At 47.3% G+C, this 15,161-nt stretch overlaps 1 protein-coding gene across 2 annotated transcripts in view; it reads left to right on the plus strand.

The window, feature by feature from the left end:
* MX2 (MX dynamin like GTPase 2) overlaps positions 1–15,161 on the plus strand; it is a 49,260-nt gene that overhangs the window by 22,713 nt on the left and 11,386 nt on the right. For both annotated transcript variants that reach the window (XM_064380167.1, XM_021669412.2), the window contains 3 exons: positions 7,329–7,467; positions 12,257–12,455; positions 14,198–14,276. In XM_064380167.1, the coding sequence (XP_064236237.1) occupies positions 7,329–7,467; positions 12,257–12,455; positions 14,198–14,276 (417 nt within the window). The remainder of the gene's footprint in view (positions 1–7,328; positions 7,468–12,256; positions 12,456–14,197; positions 14,277–15,161) is intronic.

Here is a 15,161-nt window from a genome sequence, read left to right on the forward strand (position 1 = left end):
TTGCCTGAAAGCATAGTCCTCGCTCAGGTGCCTGAATCAAATGTTGTCCAAAAAAACCTATGCGCACCCTCTGTTTGGGCTGGGCCAGTCCCCACACACACCAGGCCTGTCATGCTCTGCCAAGCCAGCTCATGTGGAAATCAAGGAGACAGAGTGGACACTAGGGCAGGGGAAGGCTGGGGAGATAAGGCCCTCCTATACTAAATCTGAGGCCACTTTCCTGGCTCCTTCCATTTTATGGGAGACACTGGCAGTGTTGATAACCCGACCGCAACTGAATTAAGGGGTGGGTCCAAGAGCCCCCCGGGTGGGACCTCCACTAGCTCTGCTGTTTTGGGCAGAATCTTGGTTAGTGAGGTTATCCTTTCTTTTTCAACATCCAAATCACCATTCTCTGTCTCTCTGAGAACAGGGTAATTAGCTCATATCCCTTGCTGAGCTAAGTGACGAATTCCATATTTCTTAGCCCTCTGGGAGGGTGGCTGATTCATCCATCAAATTGTGGGATTTCTCAGAGACTGCAACAGATCCTTGGGTGGCAATACGGTTGACTCTGTGTCCCTACCCAAATATCATCTCAAGTTGTAATCCCCACACGACAGGGGAGGGACCAGGTGGGAGGAGATAGGATCATCGGAGTGTTTTCCCCCATGCCGTTCTCGTGATAGTGAGGGAGTTCTCGTGAGAGCTGACTTTTCGTTTGTTTGTTTGTTTGTTTGTTTGTTTTTGAGATGGAGTTTTGTTCTTGTTGCTCAAACTGAAGTGTAATGGCATGATCTCAGCTCACTGAAATCTCTGCCTCCCAGGTTCAAGCAATTCTCTTGCCTCAGCCTCCTGAGTAACTGCAATTACAGGCACCCACCACCAGGCCCGGCTAATTTTTGTATTTTTAGTAGGGACGGGGTTTCAACACTTTTGCCAGGCTGGTCTCAAACTCCTGATCTCAGGTGATCCACTAGCCTCAGCCTCCCAGAGTGCTGGGATTACAGGCATGAGCCACCACGCCTGGCCTAGTGGATGGTTTAAGAGTGTGGCACTTCCTTGTTCTCACACACATTTCCTCCTGCCACCTTGTGAAGAAGGTGCCTGCTCCCGCTTTGCCCTTCCCCATGATTGTAAGCTTCCTGAGGCCTGCGAGCCATGCTTCCTGTTAAGCCTGTGGAACTGCAAGTCAGTTAAACCTCTTTCCTTTATACTTACCCAGTCTCAGGTAGTGTTCTCTATAGCAGTGTGAGAGCAGACTAATAGAGGTGGGGTCAGAACACACAGCTTCCTCCTGCCATCTCATCCTCTCCTCTGCAGGGGATCTATGTGATTTGGTCTGAGACAGTTTGATCTCAAACAATTTCATCAAAAGCAAGTTGGTTGAGAAGGCAAAAGTTTTCCATTGTTTTAAATATTGGGGGAAAATGTGTGCAGTCTCTCTCAGCTTTTCATTTATGTTTCAGATTTCTAAAGGACTTTGTTCCTCTACATTCTTTTATTTCTAATTTTCAGCTCATAATTACAGCCATGCACCCTATGGGGCTGGTCAGTCCGTAACAGTGAGTTATGATGCACGTTGTACAGTGTGCTTGGTTACCAAGCCTTGTCCTGGTGACCAAAAAGAATTCTATCTGAAAGGGTGGCAGTATATGAAAACACTGCCAAGTGAACAAGAGAAGTATTTTATAAAAATTAATTAGGTCCCAGCTACTCGGGAGGCTGAGGCACAAGAATTGCTTGAGCCTGGGAGGCAGAGGTTGCAGTGAGCCAAGATCATGCCACTGGACTCCAGCCTGGGCCACAGAGTGAGACTCTGTCTCAAAAAAAAAAAAAATTAAAAAAAAAACTAATTAGGAATAAAATGTCCTACCTTAAGTTTCTTTTATTTAATTCTTGCTTAAATCATTACAAAGGAAGGGATTTTGTTATTGAAATTGTCAAAGTAGAACATGAAGAATGTATTTTGTGCCCCATCCCTGTTAACATGGAGTATATAAACCTGCAAGTAGTGTTCTGTGAGTGAGTGTGAGTGTGTGTGTGTGTGTGTGTCCCTCCCTGTCTCACTGTCTTGTCATCCATATGTTTACTGGAGTAGCACTTCTAATTTCTTTCAAGAATTTTTCCTTTGTACTCAGCACTTAGCTAACTGGTTGGCACAAGACGCTTAGCATTTGGCCTCAACATGCCTTCCTCACTAAACTTAATCATTTCTAGCTTTTGATTTAAAGTAAGAGACATGCAACTTTTCCTTTGAGTTGAAGGAAGGCCACAGACGGTTTGGCTGTGTCCCCACCCAAATCTCATCTTGAATTGTAGCTCCCATAATCCCCACGTGTTGTGGGAGGGACCTGGTGGGAGATAATTGAATCATGGGGGCAGGTTTTTCCTGTGCTGTTCTCAGAATAGTGAATAAGTCTCACAAGCTCTGATGGTTTTATGAAGGGCAGTTCCCCTGCACATGCTCTCTTGTCGGCCGCCATGTGAGATGTGCCTTTGCTCCTCCTTGGCCTTCTGCCATGCTTGTGAGGCCTCCCCAGCCATGTGGAACTGTGAGTCCATTAGACTTCTTTTTCTTTATAAATTTCACTGTCTCTGGTATGTCTTTATGAGTAGTGTGAGAACAGACTAATACAGCCACTCTACTAAGAGGCCACTATAGAGCTATTAATTGGCCTAATTTCAATATTGTTGTGTCTCAGGGAATAGAGAGAGGGAGAGAGACTGGATAACTGTCAGAACATTTATTAAGCTCTCCATCTTATATGGGCATGGTCCAAACATCCCAAAACAAATATAATAAAAACATCCAAAATTGATGATCGCATATCACTATAACAGATACAATAATGAAAAAGTTGGAAATAGCACAACAATTGCCAGACACAGAGGCAGAAAGTGAATATTGCTGTTGAGAAAAGTGGCACTAATAGGCTTGGTCAACTCAGAATTGCCACAAACCTTTGATTTGTTTAAAAAAAAAATCTGCAAAGCACAATAAAAGGAGGTCTGCCCATGCATGCTCCCTCCCCATCTGAGCCTTCCCAGGTGTAAGTGCCACCTTCAAGAGAGAAAGAAAGTTATATTTTCTTAGAGCAAACTGCATGGGAGAACAGGGTCACAGGAGTTTAGAGGGAGCAATGAAAATTGTCATTGTGGCTGTGAGAGGCTGGGAGGGTGAAGGAGCAGGGGGTAAGAACTGTTATGGCAGGGGGAGAATTCGGGTCAAGACCAGCCTGGAAATCCATCCCCAAACATCTCCTTCTCCATCACCTTCCCACCCTCCTCAGGCCCCTCTAGTCTGTCCTAGACCTCTCTCCCATAGATCGGGCCATCTAGGTCCCACAAACTCCCTGGAGCCCCATGGCCCTGCCCTACTCAACCTGGCTGAGGCCTCCAGGTGGCCTCTCTGAGCACCAGGAAGCCACTGTTGGGAATTCCTTGATTCTTTCCGTGTCCCTGGAACTTCAGCTCTCTGTGGCTCAGGAGCCTGACCTCCTCAGGACGTCCAGGGGTGTCCAAAGGAGAGAATACAGTCATGGGTGCTTAGTTTCTGTTTTTGGTTGGGCCAGTAAAGCCCCTTCCTCATCCCTCTTTTCCACTTATTACTAGAGACAGAAACCAAAAACCACGGCTTCAGGCTGCTAAAAACCTAAAACAAAACAGAACAAGAACAAAATGAGGCAAGTTGGACAAGCTTAGTCGTAGAGTCAGAGCTTCCTGCACACAATCGTGTTCCTTTCTGGAGTCCCGCTGCCCTTTCACATCATTTTTTTTTTTTTTTTGTCTCTCCTCAAACTCTTCATTGTCTTTGATTTCCAGAGGCACTGCCAAGGTCATGCTGCTGGTCATGTGTGCCCTGCCTTCCCCACCATTTTCCTGAGACCTCATGGAAATCTTAGCTCCCCCAGCAAGAACACGTGTCTTTCATTTCATTGCTGCTGCTCATGCCTCTCCTCCATGTGAAAGCTGACTAATGCTCATAAGGAATGGGGCAGGTTCTGTTATGGGCCTGATTTGTCTCCCCAGACTGTCCTTGTGAAAGGCCTTTCTGTATTCACAGCCTTATTGTACGGCTTCACTTTCCCGGCAATGGGCGCTTGGCAGAGTTCACCCACCAGATGTGTTGGTTTTCAAATGCAATTGATCACTCTCTCCTTGTTGAAAGTCTTCTTCACTGGCATCTGGGCACATTGACTCTGTTCTTTCTCTCCCTCCCACTGGTCTCTCCTTCGTGAATTCTTACACACTTCCCTGACCTTCAAATGGTGCAGTGCCCTAGAGATCCCCTCTTCCCATTGAAAACTTTCCCTGGTGTCTCCCTGGTCTATAGTCCAGTCTCATGACTGTAAATACCACTTCAGCAATTCCTAAGTCGTTATTTCAAGCCCAACTCTCTCCCCTGAAATCAAGGCTCCTATCTCCAGCTGCTGATTCACCATCTCCCCTTGAGCATCTAATCAGCACAGAAACTTAATGGGTCCAAGCAACACCTGATCTTCCCCCCACATCTGCCTACCCCATAGACATCCCCATCTCAGGCAGTGGTACCTCCATCTTCACAGTGGCCCAGGCCATGACTGCTGGGGTCAGCCCTCCCTTCTCTTTTCCTCTCACATGGCATGTCCAGTCCACCTACAAAGCCTACTGGCTCTGCTTCAAATAACACGCCCAGGCCCATGTCTCTCCCCACCTCCACCAACACCCTCACCCAAGCCGCCGCCATCGTGGTACCTGGGTCACCGCCTCTGCAGGCCTCCTGCTGGGTTTCTCTGCCTCTGCTCTTCTCGGCAGCACCCATCCCAAGTGTGTTCCCAACACAGCTCCTGTGTTTTAAGGCACAAGTCAGATGCTGTCACTCCTTAAAGTTCCCCAGTGGCTCCCATGTCAATCAGTGTAAAACTTCCAAGATCCCATGCGATCTAAGCCCCCTACTTCATGGACCACATTTCCTGTCTCTGTGCAGTGGCCCCTCACTCCACAGGGGAGTCTTGAATTCCTGGCCTCAAGCAATCTGCCCACCTTGGCCTCCCAAAGTGCTGGGCTTACAGGTGTGGGCCACAGTACTTGGCCTTAAGCAACCTTTCTAAACAAGTTTTCATGTTGATCGTCCTTAAGTTGAAAACTCTCTTCTTGCTTGTGTGCTTAGTCCCTTTGCAGCACCCATGGGACTCTTCTGCTGATGTCTGCAGGTGAACAGACCACACAGCCCAGGGAGTTTTACACTGATTAACAAGGGCCGTAGAACCACCACATCCGAGTTCTACAGCCCTTGGTCCCTTCGGCCCACTCTTGCCTGGACTCTTCCGTGTGTATACACGCTTCCCACTGCCCAGTGCTCTGCCCACCTGGCTCTCCGCAGAGGGCACCCCTCATTCCTTGCAGGCTTCTGCTGCAGGGCCACCCCAACAGGGCCGCCTTTCCTGACACGCTGTGCCCCGTGCCTGGCCCTTTCCATTCCACTTGCCCTCCCGGACAGGTCGCCACTGTGAGTGTTTATTACCTGTCTCCCCTCCTGGGCTGTCAGGCCCTGAGGGTGTATGCTCAGCGCTGAGTCTCTGAACCCCAGGATGGGCCCCGCACCCGGTGGACACCGCTAATGTTTGCTGCATGCACCTAACATGCTCCTTATGGCACGCCCCTCTCTAGGCAGGCTATTTTGGGGAGCGTCTTCACTCTCTGAGATCCTACACAAATGCACACGAGTGAGTGTGCATTAAATATGGTGATTCCCAGCCCAAAGCTGTTGCACCCTCAGGGGACACTGGCAATGTCGGGACATCTTTTTGCTTGTCACAACTCAGGTAAGGGGTAGGGTTTGCTAGTGATTTGGATGCTACAGGCATCCAGTGGGTAAAGGCCACAGAGGCTGCTGGACAGCTTATAATGCCTAGGATGGCTCCCATGGCAGAGTCATCCTTCTGAATTGTCAACAGTGCTGGAAGTAGAGCTGGAGAACCCTGTCTGCTTACCGGCAGACATCAGCAGGAGAGCCTCACGCAACAAGAGAGTTTTCAATTTAAGGACGATTAGCATTAAAACTTGTTTAGAAAGGTTCCTTAAGGCAGGTGCTGTGACTCACACCTGTAATGCCAGCACTTCAGGAGGCCAAGGTGTGCAGATCACTTGAGGCCAGGAGTTCAAGACTAACCTGGGCAACATAGCAAGACCCTGTCTCTACAAAAATTAAAAATTAAAAAATTAACCAGGCATGGTGGTGCATGCCTATAGTCCCAGCTACTCGGGAGGCTGAAGCAGGAAAAACACTTGAATCCAGGAGTTTAAGACTGGGGTGAGCTGTGATTGCACCACTGCACTCCAGCCTGGGCAACAGAGCAAGACCCTGTCTCAATAAATAAATAAATATTAAGATTGCTTATAACTTTAGCCAGTTAAATGTTCTCATGGCCGAGGTTTCATTGGGCCTGTCTGTATTTCACGATTTTATTTGACTCCACTGCTCAATTTCTTCTGTATTGTTAGCTCAGGCTAATGTGACACGTAATGGCTCATTTTTGGCTGTGCGGTTTTTTGTCTTCTGTGCACAACTTAAAATAATTATATGGGGCACTATCTGAGCACAATTTGTAAATTTTGCCAAGATATAGGGAACTATGTCCCAAGGTGTCAGCTTTTTCCCTGTCTGACTGTATTGCTGGAGGGAAAAATCATATTAAAAGTCAGCATTTTAAGGCATATGTTGCCTACATCTCCTTTGTGCCTGTCCATTCTAAGAAATGTTATTAGATTACTGTAATCTGATTGAACTAGACCCCTTCCAAGAACAAATTGCAGGTAAAAAGTCACTAATATTAGAAATAAACATGCCAAGATATTCTCCATAGGAAACATCTGAGTGCCCTGCCTCTGGGGAACTTGTGGGGAGTAGCCATTGCTCGCTGAGCACCTGCTGCCTGGGGCTCCATGCTGGACTCTGCATGGGGACACCGGGACAGATAAGATGTCACTGATGGCCACAAAGGCATCTCTGGGCTTCTGAGTCAGATACACCATAGACACAAGTCACTCTAATAGAAGGCAGGATCTCCAAGGTGTCTAGGGTGAGATGTAGAGAGGAGACAGGGGTTGCCCCTGGTTGCAGGACTCAGAGGTCTTCAGGAAAGAAGACATGGCAACCATGGGCTTTGAAGGATAAGTGAGAGATCACCAGAAAGCAGGGCAGAGCCACAGGGGCAGGCATTCCGAGGACAGGACTCGGCCCAGCAAAGCCGAGTCCCGCTCTGGGACAAGGTTGCCTTTGCGCCATCATGCCTGTCTGCCTGGCCATGTTGTTAGCTGACCAGAAGTGAGACGTGCTCTTTCTTTGTGTGATTCTTTGGCATCAGATCAAGGCTCTCATCAAGAAGTACATCCAGAGGCAGCAGACGATCAACTTGGTGGTGGTTCCCTGTAATGTGGACATTGCCACCACGGAGGCGCTGAGCATGGCCCACAAGGTGGACCCCGAGGGGGACAGGACCATAGGTAAGAAGAAAGAACCAAGCTTCCAGGGGATAGGAAGGGAGGGAGGGATGCCCATGGCTTTGGAAGGTCCTGGAACATATCATATTAGAGATGTCCTGCGTCTGTGCTGACCACAAGTGCTATTCTGTTTGTTCCTTAGAATTGGCTTACTGAGGGCTGAAGTAGGTAATATCCTCTGCCCAGTAGATGGATCTGAGCATGTCAACAAAGTTAACACTGAAGAAAATAAAGAAAAGTAAAAAAGTAAATTTAAAAAAAAGATTTGTTTGAATATTAACATCTCCAAGGAAATTGAGTACTACTTATTAATAGTCAGTTTTCTGGTCCTCTCGTTGTCACAAACTCAGATAATCAACAGTTATCAAGAAATATTTGCTATTATTTCTTTTTTTTTGAGACAGAGTTTTGCTCTGTTCCCCAGGCTAGAGTGCAGTGGCATGATCTAGGCTCACTGTAACCTCTGCCTCCCGGGTTCAAGCAATTCTTCTGCCTCAGCCTCCCAAGTAGCTGGGACTACAGGCACCTGCTAGCACACCTGGATAATTTTTGTATTTTTAGTAGAGACAGGATTTCACCATGTTGCCCAGACTGGTCTCAAACTCCTGACCTCAGGTGATCCACATGCCTCAGTCTCCCAAAGTGCTGGGATTACAGGTGTGAGCCACAGCACCCGACCAGCTATTATTATTATAAATTCAGTCAATCACTATAGTCATAGGATATACATGATCTGCTCTTAGTATAGCCCAAAACAATATAAAATAAATGCACATTTTCTTCTTCTTTTTTTTAACTTGGGATATTTTATTTTATTGTTAACTTTTGTTTTAGGTTCAGGGGTACACGTGCAGGAGGTACAGATTCATTACATAGGTAAACATGTGTCATGGGGGTTTGTTGCGTAGACTATTTCATGGGCCAGGTATGAAGCCTAGGACCCATTAGTTATTTTCCCTGATCCTCTCCTTCCACCCTCTGATAGGCCCTAGTGTCTGTTGTTGCCCTCTGTGTGTTCATGAGTTCTCATCATTTAGCTCTTACTTTAAGTGAGAACATGTGGCATTTGGTTTTCTTTTCCTGGGTTAGTTTGCTAAGGATAATGGCCTCTAGCTTCATCCCACAGAAATGCAAATTTTATGTGCATTCTAGGTCAAGTATAGAAATAGAGAAAAGTGTGCTGGGCTTAAAAGAGAAACAGATCCATGTTCATAGCAGCATTATTCACAATAGCCCAAAGCGGGGAGTAACCCAAGTGTTCACAGATAAATGGATGGATGGATGGCTGGCTGGATGGATGGATGGATAGATGGATGGCTGGCTGGATGGATGGATGGCTGGATGGATGGCTGGCTGGCTGGATGGATGGATGGATGGATGGCTGGCTGGCTGGATGGATGGATGGCTGGCTGGATAGATGGATGGATGGATGGATAGATGGATGGATGGATGGATGGATGGATGGATGGATGGATGGATGGAGAGATGGATGGATGGCTGGATGGGTGGATGGATGGATGGATGGATGGATGGATGGCTGGCTGGCTGGCTGGCTGGCTGGCTGGATGGATGGATGGATGGATAGATGGATGGCTGGCTGGATGGGATAGATGGATGGATGGATGGATGGATGGATGGATGGATAGATGGATGGAGAAAATGTGGCATATACGTAAAACAGAATATTATTTAACTTTAAAAAGGAGGGAAATTCTGAAACGCACCACAGCATCCTTTGGAACTTCAAGGGCATTATGCTAAATGAAATTTCAGTAAGAAAAGGACAAACACTGGATGATTCTACCTTATTTGAGGTCCCTAGAGTAGTCGGGCACATGCTGACGGAAAATAGAATGGTGGCTGCCAAAGCCTGGAGGGAGGGGAAGTGGGTGGTTGTTTAATGAGTGAAGAGCTTTAGTTTGGGAAGATGAAAAAGTTCTGGAGATGGATGGTGGTGATGGTCACACAACAATGTATATGTCCTTAATGCCACTGAACTCTAAGCTGGCTAAAATAGGAAAATATACATTATCTATACTTTATTACCATTTTTAAAAGAAATATTTTTTTTAAAAAAACAAGGTAACTGAAGATAGTGGGGGAACATCCTATTTTTATGAGTTGAATTATTCCCTTGCAGACTTGAGTTATGTGTATTTTACAATTCTTTTAAAAAGGAAATTGAGGCCGGGTGTGGTGGCTCCTACACCACCACACTGTAATCCCAGCACTTTGGGAGGCTAAGGTGGGCGTATCCCCTGAGGTCAGGAGTTTGAGATTAGCCTGTCCAACGTGGTGAAACCTCGTCTCTACTAAAAATACAAAAAATTAGCTGGGTGTGGTGGCAGGTGCCTGTAGTCCCAGCTACTCAGGAAGCGGAGGCTCGAAAATTGCTCAAACCCGGGAGACAGAAGTTGCCGTAAGCCGAGGTTGAACCATTACACTGCAGCCTGAGCAACAGAGCGAAACTCAGTCTCTTAAAAAAAAAAAAAAAAAAAGGAAATTGAATGACTATCTACACAATACTTTCAAAGGATGAGAATAGAGCAAATTTGATGATAATATAACAGTGGTTTAGAGAATATCAAGTGTCATAAAGAACAGTGGGTCACTATTTTCTGGCCGTCACTAAGCTGGTTTCCCAACAGCCATCGCTAAATGCACATCGCCTATTCACTCGGCTTCAGCTGAGCTCCTGGCCCCACTCGAGACAGAGACTGCTCCTGTCAAGGTCACCCACACCCTCTGCACTGAGGAGCACATGGCCACGTCTCCATCCTCACCTTTCCTTTCTCGGCAGCAGTCACCCCACTTGCCCACTCCCTCCTTCCTGAACCTCCCCCGTTCCTTCTCTCCCCCCCTCCTCGGGTTGCCTCTGTCAGTGGCCAACTGGAGGTCACATTCTTAGACTCCTTGTCTTCTTGCTTCTTCAATTCTCAGGCCTCTAAGTATGGTTCTGGGCTCTCCGTCTATGAACACATCATCACATTTAGTGATCTTGTCTGGCTATGGTTTGGGATCCCATCTACATGCCAGTGACTCCCAACTCTGTACCTGTAACCCTCACCTTGCTACACTGGACAACTCCATTTGGCTGTCTGGCCAATGTCTCCAGTTAAACATGACCAAAACAGAATTCTTGGTTTTGTACTCCATTCCAATTCTCCTCCTCCCCAAGGCTTCCCCACTTCATTCACAGAACCCATATGCCCACCCAGTTCTAAAGCCAAACCCAACAGTCCCACTGGAGTCCTCCCTCCCCTGCCTCCAAGTCTGATGTATCTGAAGTCCTGGTGACTCTGCCTCCAAGATGGGTGCCAAAGCCATCCACTCCTCTCCATCCCCACTGTCACTACCTAGGCCAAGCCACATGGTCTCCTGCCTGGACAGTTCAAACATGCTCCTGCTGTTCTAGCACTCACCTTGCCCATGGCAGTGCCCTCTCCACTGGCCTTCAAACATGTCAATCAGATCATGCCCCTCCCTTGTTTACATTCTCTCCTGCTGCCAGCTCACATGCATATAAACCCCCTACTCCTTTATGTAGAAAACAGAGTCCTGGGTGACCTGGCCCCACCTGCCTCTCTGATCTCATTCCCATCGCTCTCTGCCTTGCTCACAGCCCTCCAGTATGGTTCTGCTGTCCCTGCTCCCTCTCACCCAGGGTCAGGAGTGCTCCTTCTCCATTCCCACTAAGCTGACTCCTCCCTTCATTCAGATCTCAGCCCAAATGTTGCCTTCTGAGAGAGGCCCTCCCTGTCCAACCAATCTGAGACTGCACCACCCACCTCTGCCCACAGTCATTTGCCAGCACATCACTGTATGTTAACTCTCTGCATAGCTCTTGTAACTATCCATTCTTCTTTATTTCTTGTATATTACTAGATTCATTTATCTGGAGAGAGAGGTTCAGGAATGGTAGGTCAGAGAGCCAGACTTACCCATACATTAAAATGAAGGACAAAATAGCAGAAGATAAACTGGGCACGGTGGCTCATGAGGTCAGGAGTTTAAGATCAGCCTGGCCAACATGGTGAAACACTATCTCTGCTAAAAATACAAAAATTAGCTGGGTGTGGTGGTGTGCACCTGTAGTCCCAGCTACTCAGGAGGCTGAGGCAAGAGAATCACTTGAACCGGAGAGGTGGAGGTTGCAGTGACTCACTGCACTCCAGCCTGGGTGACAGGCAAGACTCTATCTCAGAAAAAAAAAAAATGGCAGAAGGTGACATTCACCTTTTCAACACACACAAACAAGAAATGCAGCGGCAATTTGACACTCAAGCAACATAAACCAAAAAAAGCACTCGCAATTCGAAGTTTTCAATTCAATGCAAGCAGGAAGGAGTGGGGGCAGAGGAGGAGGAGAGGAAAGTGGGGAGGAGGAGATCAGAGGAGGTGCCACAGAGGGGGCAGAGTGAGTCTATGTAGGAAACACTAGAGAGGGGCTCCCTTCAGTAGGGAATGAGGCGCTGTTGGAAGCATGGCACGTGGAGCGGTTCATTCGAACCATGCCTGCTGCCCTGGTGCTGGGCACCCAGTAGGCACCCAAGAAACATTTGTTAAGTCAACTGTCCAGGAGACTGAATGAACTAGGTGAGGGGGTGAGGAGGTGAGCCAACAGAAATGCAAAGAAGAAGGCGATGAGGGAATGAGGGTGGAATGAGGCACCGGAGGATCAAGGCTGCAGGAGACCTTGTTGGCCAAAAAAGGAGCCCAGAGCGCGGTAGGAGTGAAACCTATTTGAGGGGATCACTGACCTTTCCATTTCCCTTCTTCAACCGTCTCACAGGGATCCTGACCAAACCAGATCTAATGGACAGGGGCACCGAAAAAGGTGTCATGAATGTGGTTCGGAACCTCACATACCCCCTCAAGAAGGGCTACATGATCGTGAAGTGCCGGGGCCAGCAGGAGATCACCAATAACCTGAGCTTGGCAGAGGCAACCAAGAAGGAAATGATATTCTTTCAAACACATCCGTATTTCAGGTGAGACTCTTCTGGAAAGCCCTAGAATTAGACTCCATGGAAGCCAGCCCACCTGCCAGAGTTGGCCAAGATGATGACCAAACTGTATACAAATTACACCAGGTAGCAGAACCTATGCTCACCTAATTTTTGTCTTAAATTTCTTGACTTATTTAGACAAATTATCGTGTCTTAGATTCTGATGGTGGTGTTGATTCGAGACTGGAATGTGTCATGACATAAAGCATGGAACACTTTGGTGTCCCAAAATCTTTCCACTTGCTTTCTGATTTAAGCCCTTATATTAAGAGATACATAAGGCAGGTGAAGCTTTCCCCATTTTCATAGATAAGCATAATGGGGTCAAACAAATAATGAATGGGAACAGGACTGAAAACAGCTCCTAACTTCCAGAAACCCGTGTTTACCTTTGTAAATAGCACACAGGAAAACCTGCTCTGTGGAACTGTCCACATGTTTAGAGCCTGCACACTAACTGGTTGTATTAAATAGAAATTGTCCTATGGAGACTCTGTAGTTTGTAGGACACTGGGATTTTTTTCCCACTGAATGGAGCACTTTTCCCCCTCATTCAAAAACTTGCTATTCCTGAAGGATCTGGGCGCACAGAGGTCACTCCTGCTGGAAGGAGAGCTCATGGGAAAACTGAATTTGAGCAGAGCAGGTCTGCTGCTTGCTAACTATGTGATCTGCAACATGGGCCCCTTTTCTGCATTTTGGCTTTCCCATCTTCTCCAGGGCATCCTACTACTGCCTCGCAAGATTGTGGTTAGGATTAAAAAACACGATTTACACAAAGGTCTTGAGCGCCAACAGCCAGACTCAGTAACCATCACCCGGTTCCTTCTTTCTTTCTCTCTGCTCCTGCTCTAAGTGGATGAAACACACTGGTTTCAATAGCACTGGAGGTCAGGAGGAGAAAACTCTCCTCCCTGAGCTGGAGGAAGATTTCAAAACAATTAGCCCATGGTTCTCCATGCTGAGTGAGCAGCAGACTCTGGAGAGTTCCTTCAAATTGCGCTAGCTCTGCTCTGCCCTGAGGTCTGGGGAGGGGCCCGAGACTTCCTGTTGTAACAGGTTCCTTCTGGTTGAGGCTGATGTTGCCAGTCCAGGGTCCTCTCCCTTTGCAAATCACTTCTCAAGGTCTTTGGAAATCTGAAATCCTTGCCTGCCCACTTGCTGGGAGCCAGCCCTTGCAGTGAGAGGCGCTGGCAGTGCTGGGGAGTAATCCTGCGTGCTTCTTCCTGAATTCCTGCTATTGGCAAGCACGCTGCAGCCCCGCTGCCTGCTGTGTGGCTGCACCAAGCAAATGCAGCCAGCTGCTTCACCTCTCTGCACCTCAGCCTTTCTTGCTCTTAAGTGGTTTGTTAAATGACTAAATATATTAATATTTATAAAGCCCTTCGATTGGTGCCTGGCACTTAGTAAGCACCGTGTAATAAAACACTAATCTAGGCAAGTCACTTAACCTCCATGAGGCCGGGCTTGTTTTCCTGTAGCTAACATGACCTAACTCATAAGTTTGTGGGGATAATAGTAAGGGAGAAAGGAAGGAAGCTTCCTGGCTCATGCTTGCCTGGGTACAGGCTGGTGGCAGGTGTCTTTCTCACAAACCACCTGGCTTTTCTGATGGCACGTGTTACCCCAGGGAGCTGCACTCACCTATCACGTATGAAGTCCGGTACCAGAAAGATGGTCACACGGGTGCATCCTGAATGCGTGAATGGTCTGTCTCGTTTCAGAGTTCTCCTGGAGGAAGGGTCGGCCACGGTTCCTCGACTAGCAGAAAGACTTACCACTGAACTCATCATGCACATCCAAGTGAGCCACATGGGTGGGGCGACAAGCGGTAAATACAGCATGCCCAAGTCACTCTCTTAGTCTGGAGTTGGCCAAGATGCCCCACAGGTCTGTCCAAACAAGCAAACAAGCACCCTCTGAAAACTGTCTCGCTCACCGTCACAGACTCACAGGAAGAATTTCCAAACTGGGGAAGCAACAGGTCCATAGTGTTAAAACAAAGGGTTGAACTGGTCAATGGGGGGAAAGAAAAAGAGAAGGAAATAAATTACAATACCAGTTTAGCAAAAAGGAGGGACCGCTGAGGGGGCAACTTTGCTTTTTTCTATATGTTGTTAACACTTCCTGGTATAAAAAAATTTTCTTGCCAGGCGCAGTGGCTCACGCCTGTAATCCCAGCACTTTGGGAGGCTAAGGTGGGCAGATCACCTGAGGTCGAGAGTTTGAAACCAGCCTGACCAACATGGAGAAACCCCCATCTCTACTAAAAATAAGCCGGGCTTGGTGGTGTATGCCTGTAATCACAGCTACTCAGGAGGCTAAGGCAGGAGGCTTGCTTGAACCCAGGGAGGTGGAGGTTGCAGTGAGCCAAGATCATGCCATTGCATTCCAGCTTGGGCAACAAGAATAAAACTCTGTCTCAAAAAAAAAAAAAGTTTTCTTCTAGCCTCAAACTTGTAAGAAAAATCAGTTTGTAAGAAATAAATCCATTTTCACAGATTCTCTAAAGCAGACAACTACAGACAAGGGCCTCATGACATCATCAATTATAGAAAAACTTTGGTTTATTGAGAAATCGAATATTTTTAGTGCTTGCCTAAACCTTCACTAATGAGGCTAAGCAACGTGGGAAGATTTCAACTGACCCTTAGAGCAAAGGTGACTCTAGATCCTAGGACTTGGCTC

Source organism: Aotus nancymaae, unplaced genomic scaffold (assembly GCF_030222135.1).
Source record: "Aotus nancymaae isolate 86718 unplaced genomic scaffold, 86718_ANA_hifiasm-v0.15.2.pri h1tg000022l_1, whole genome shotgun sequence".
In the NCBI taxonomy this organism is placed as follows: Eukaryota; Metazoa; Chordata; class Mammalia; order Primates; family Aotidae; genus Aotus; species Aotus nancymaae.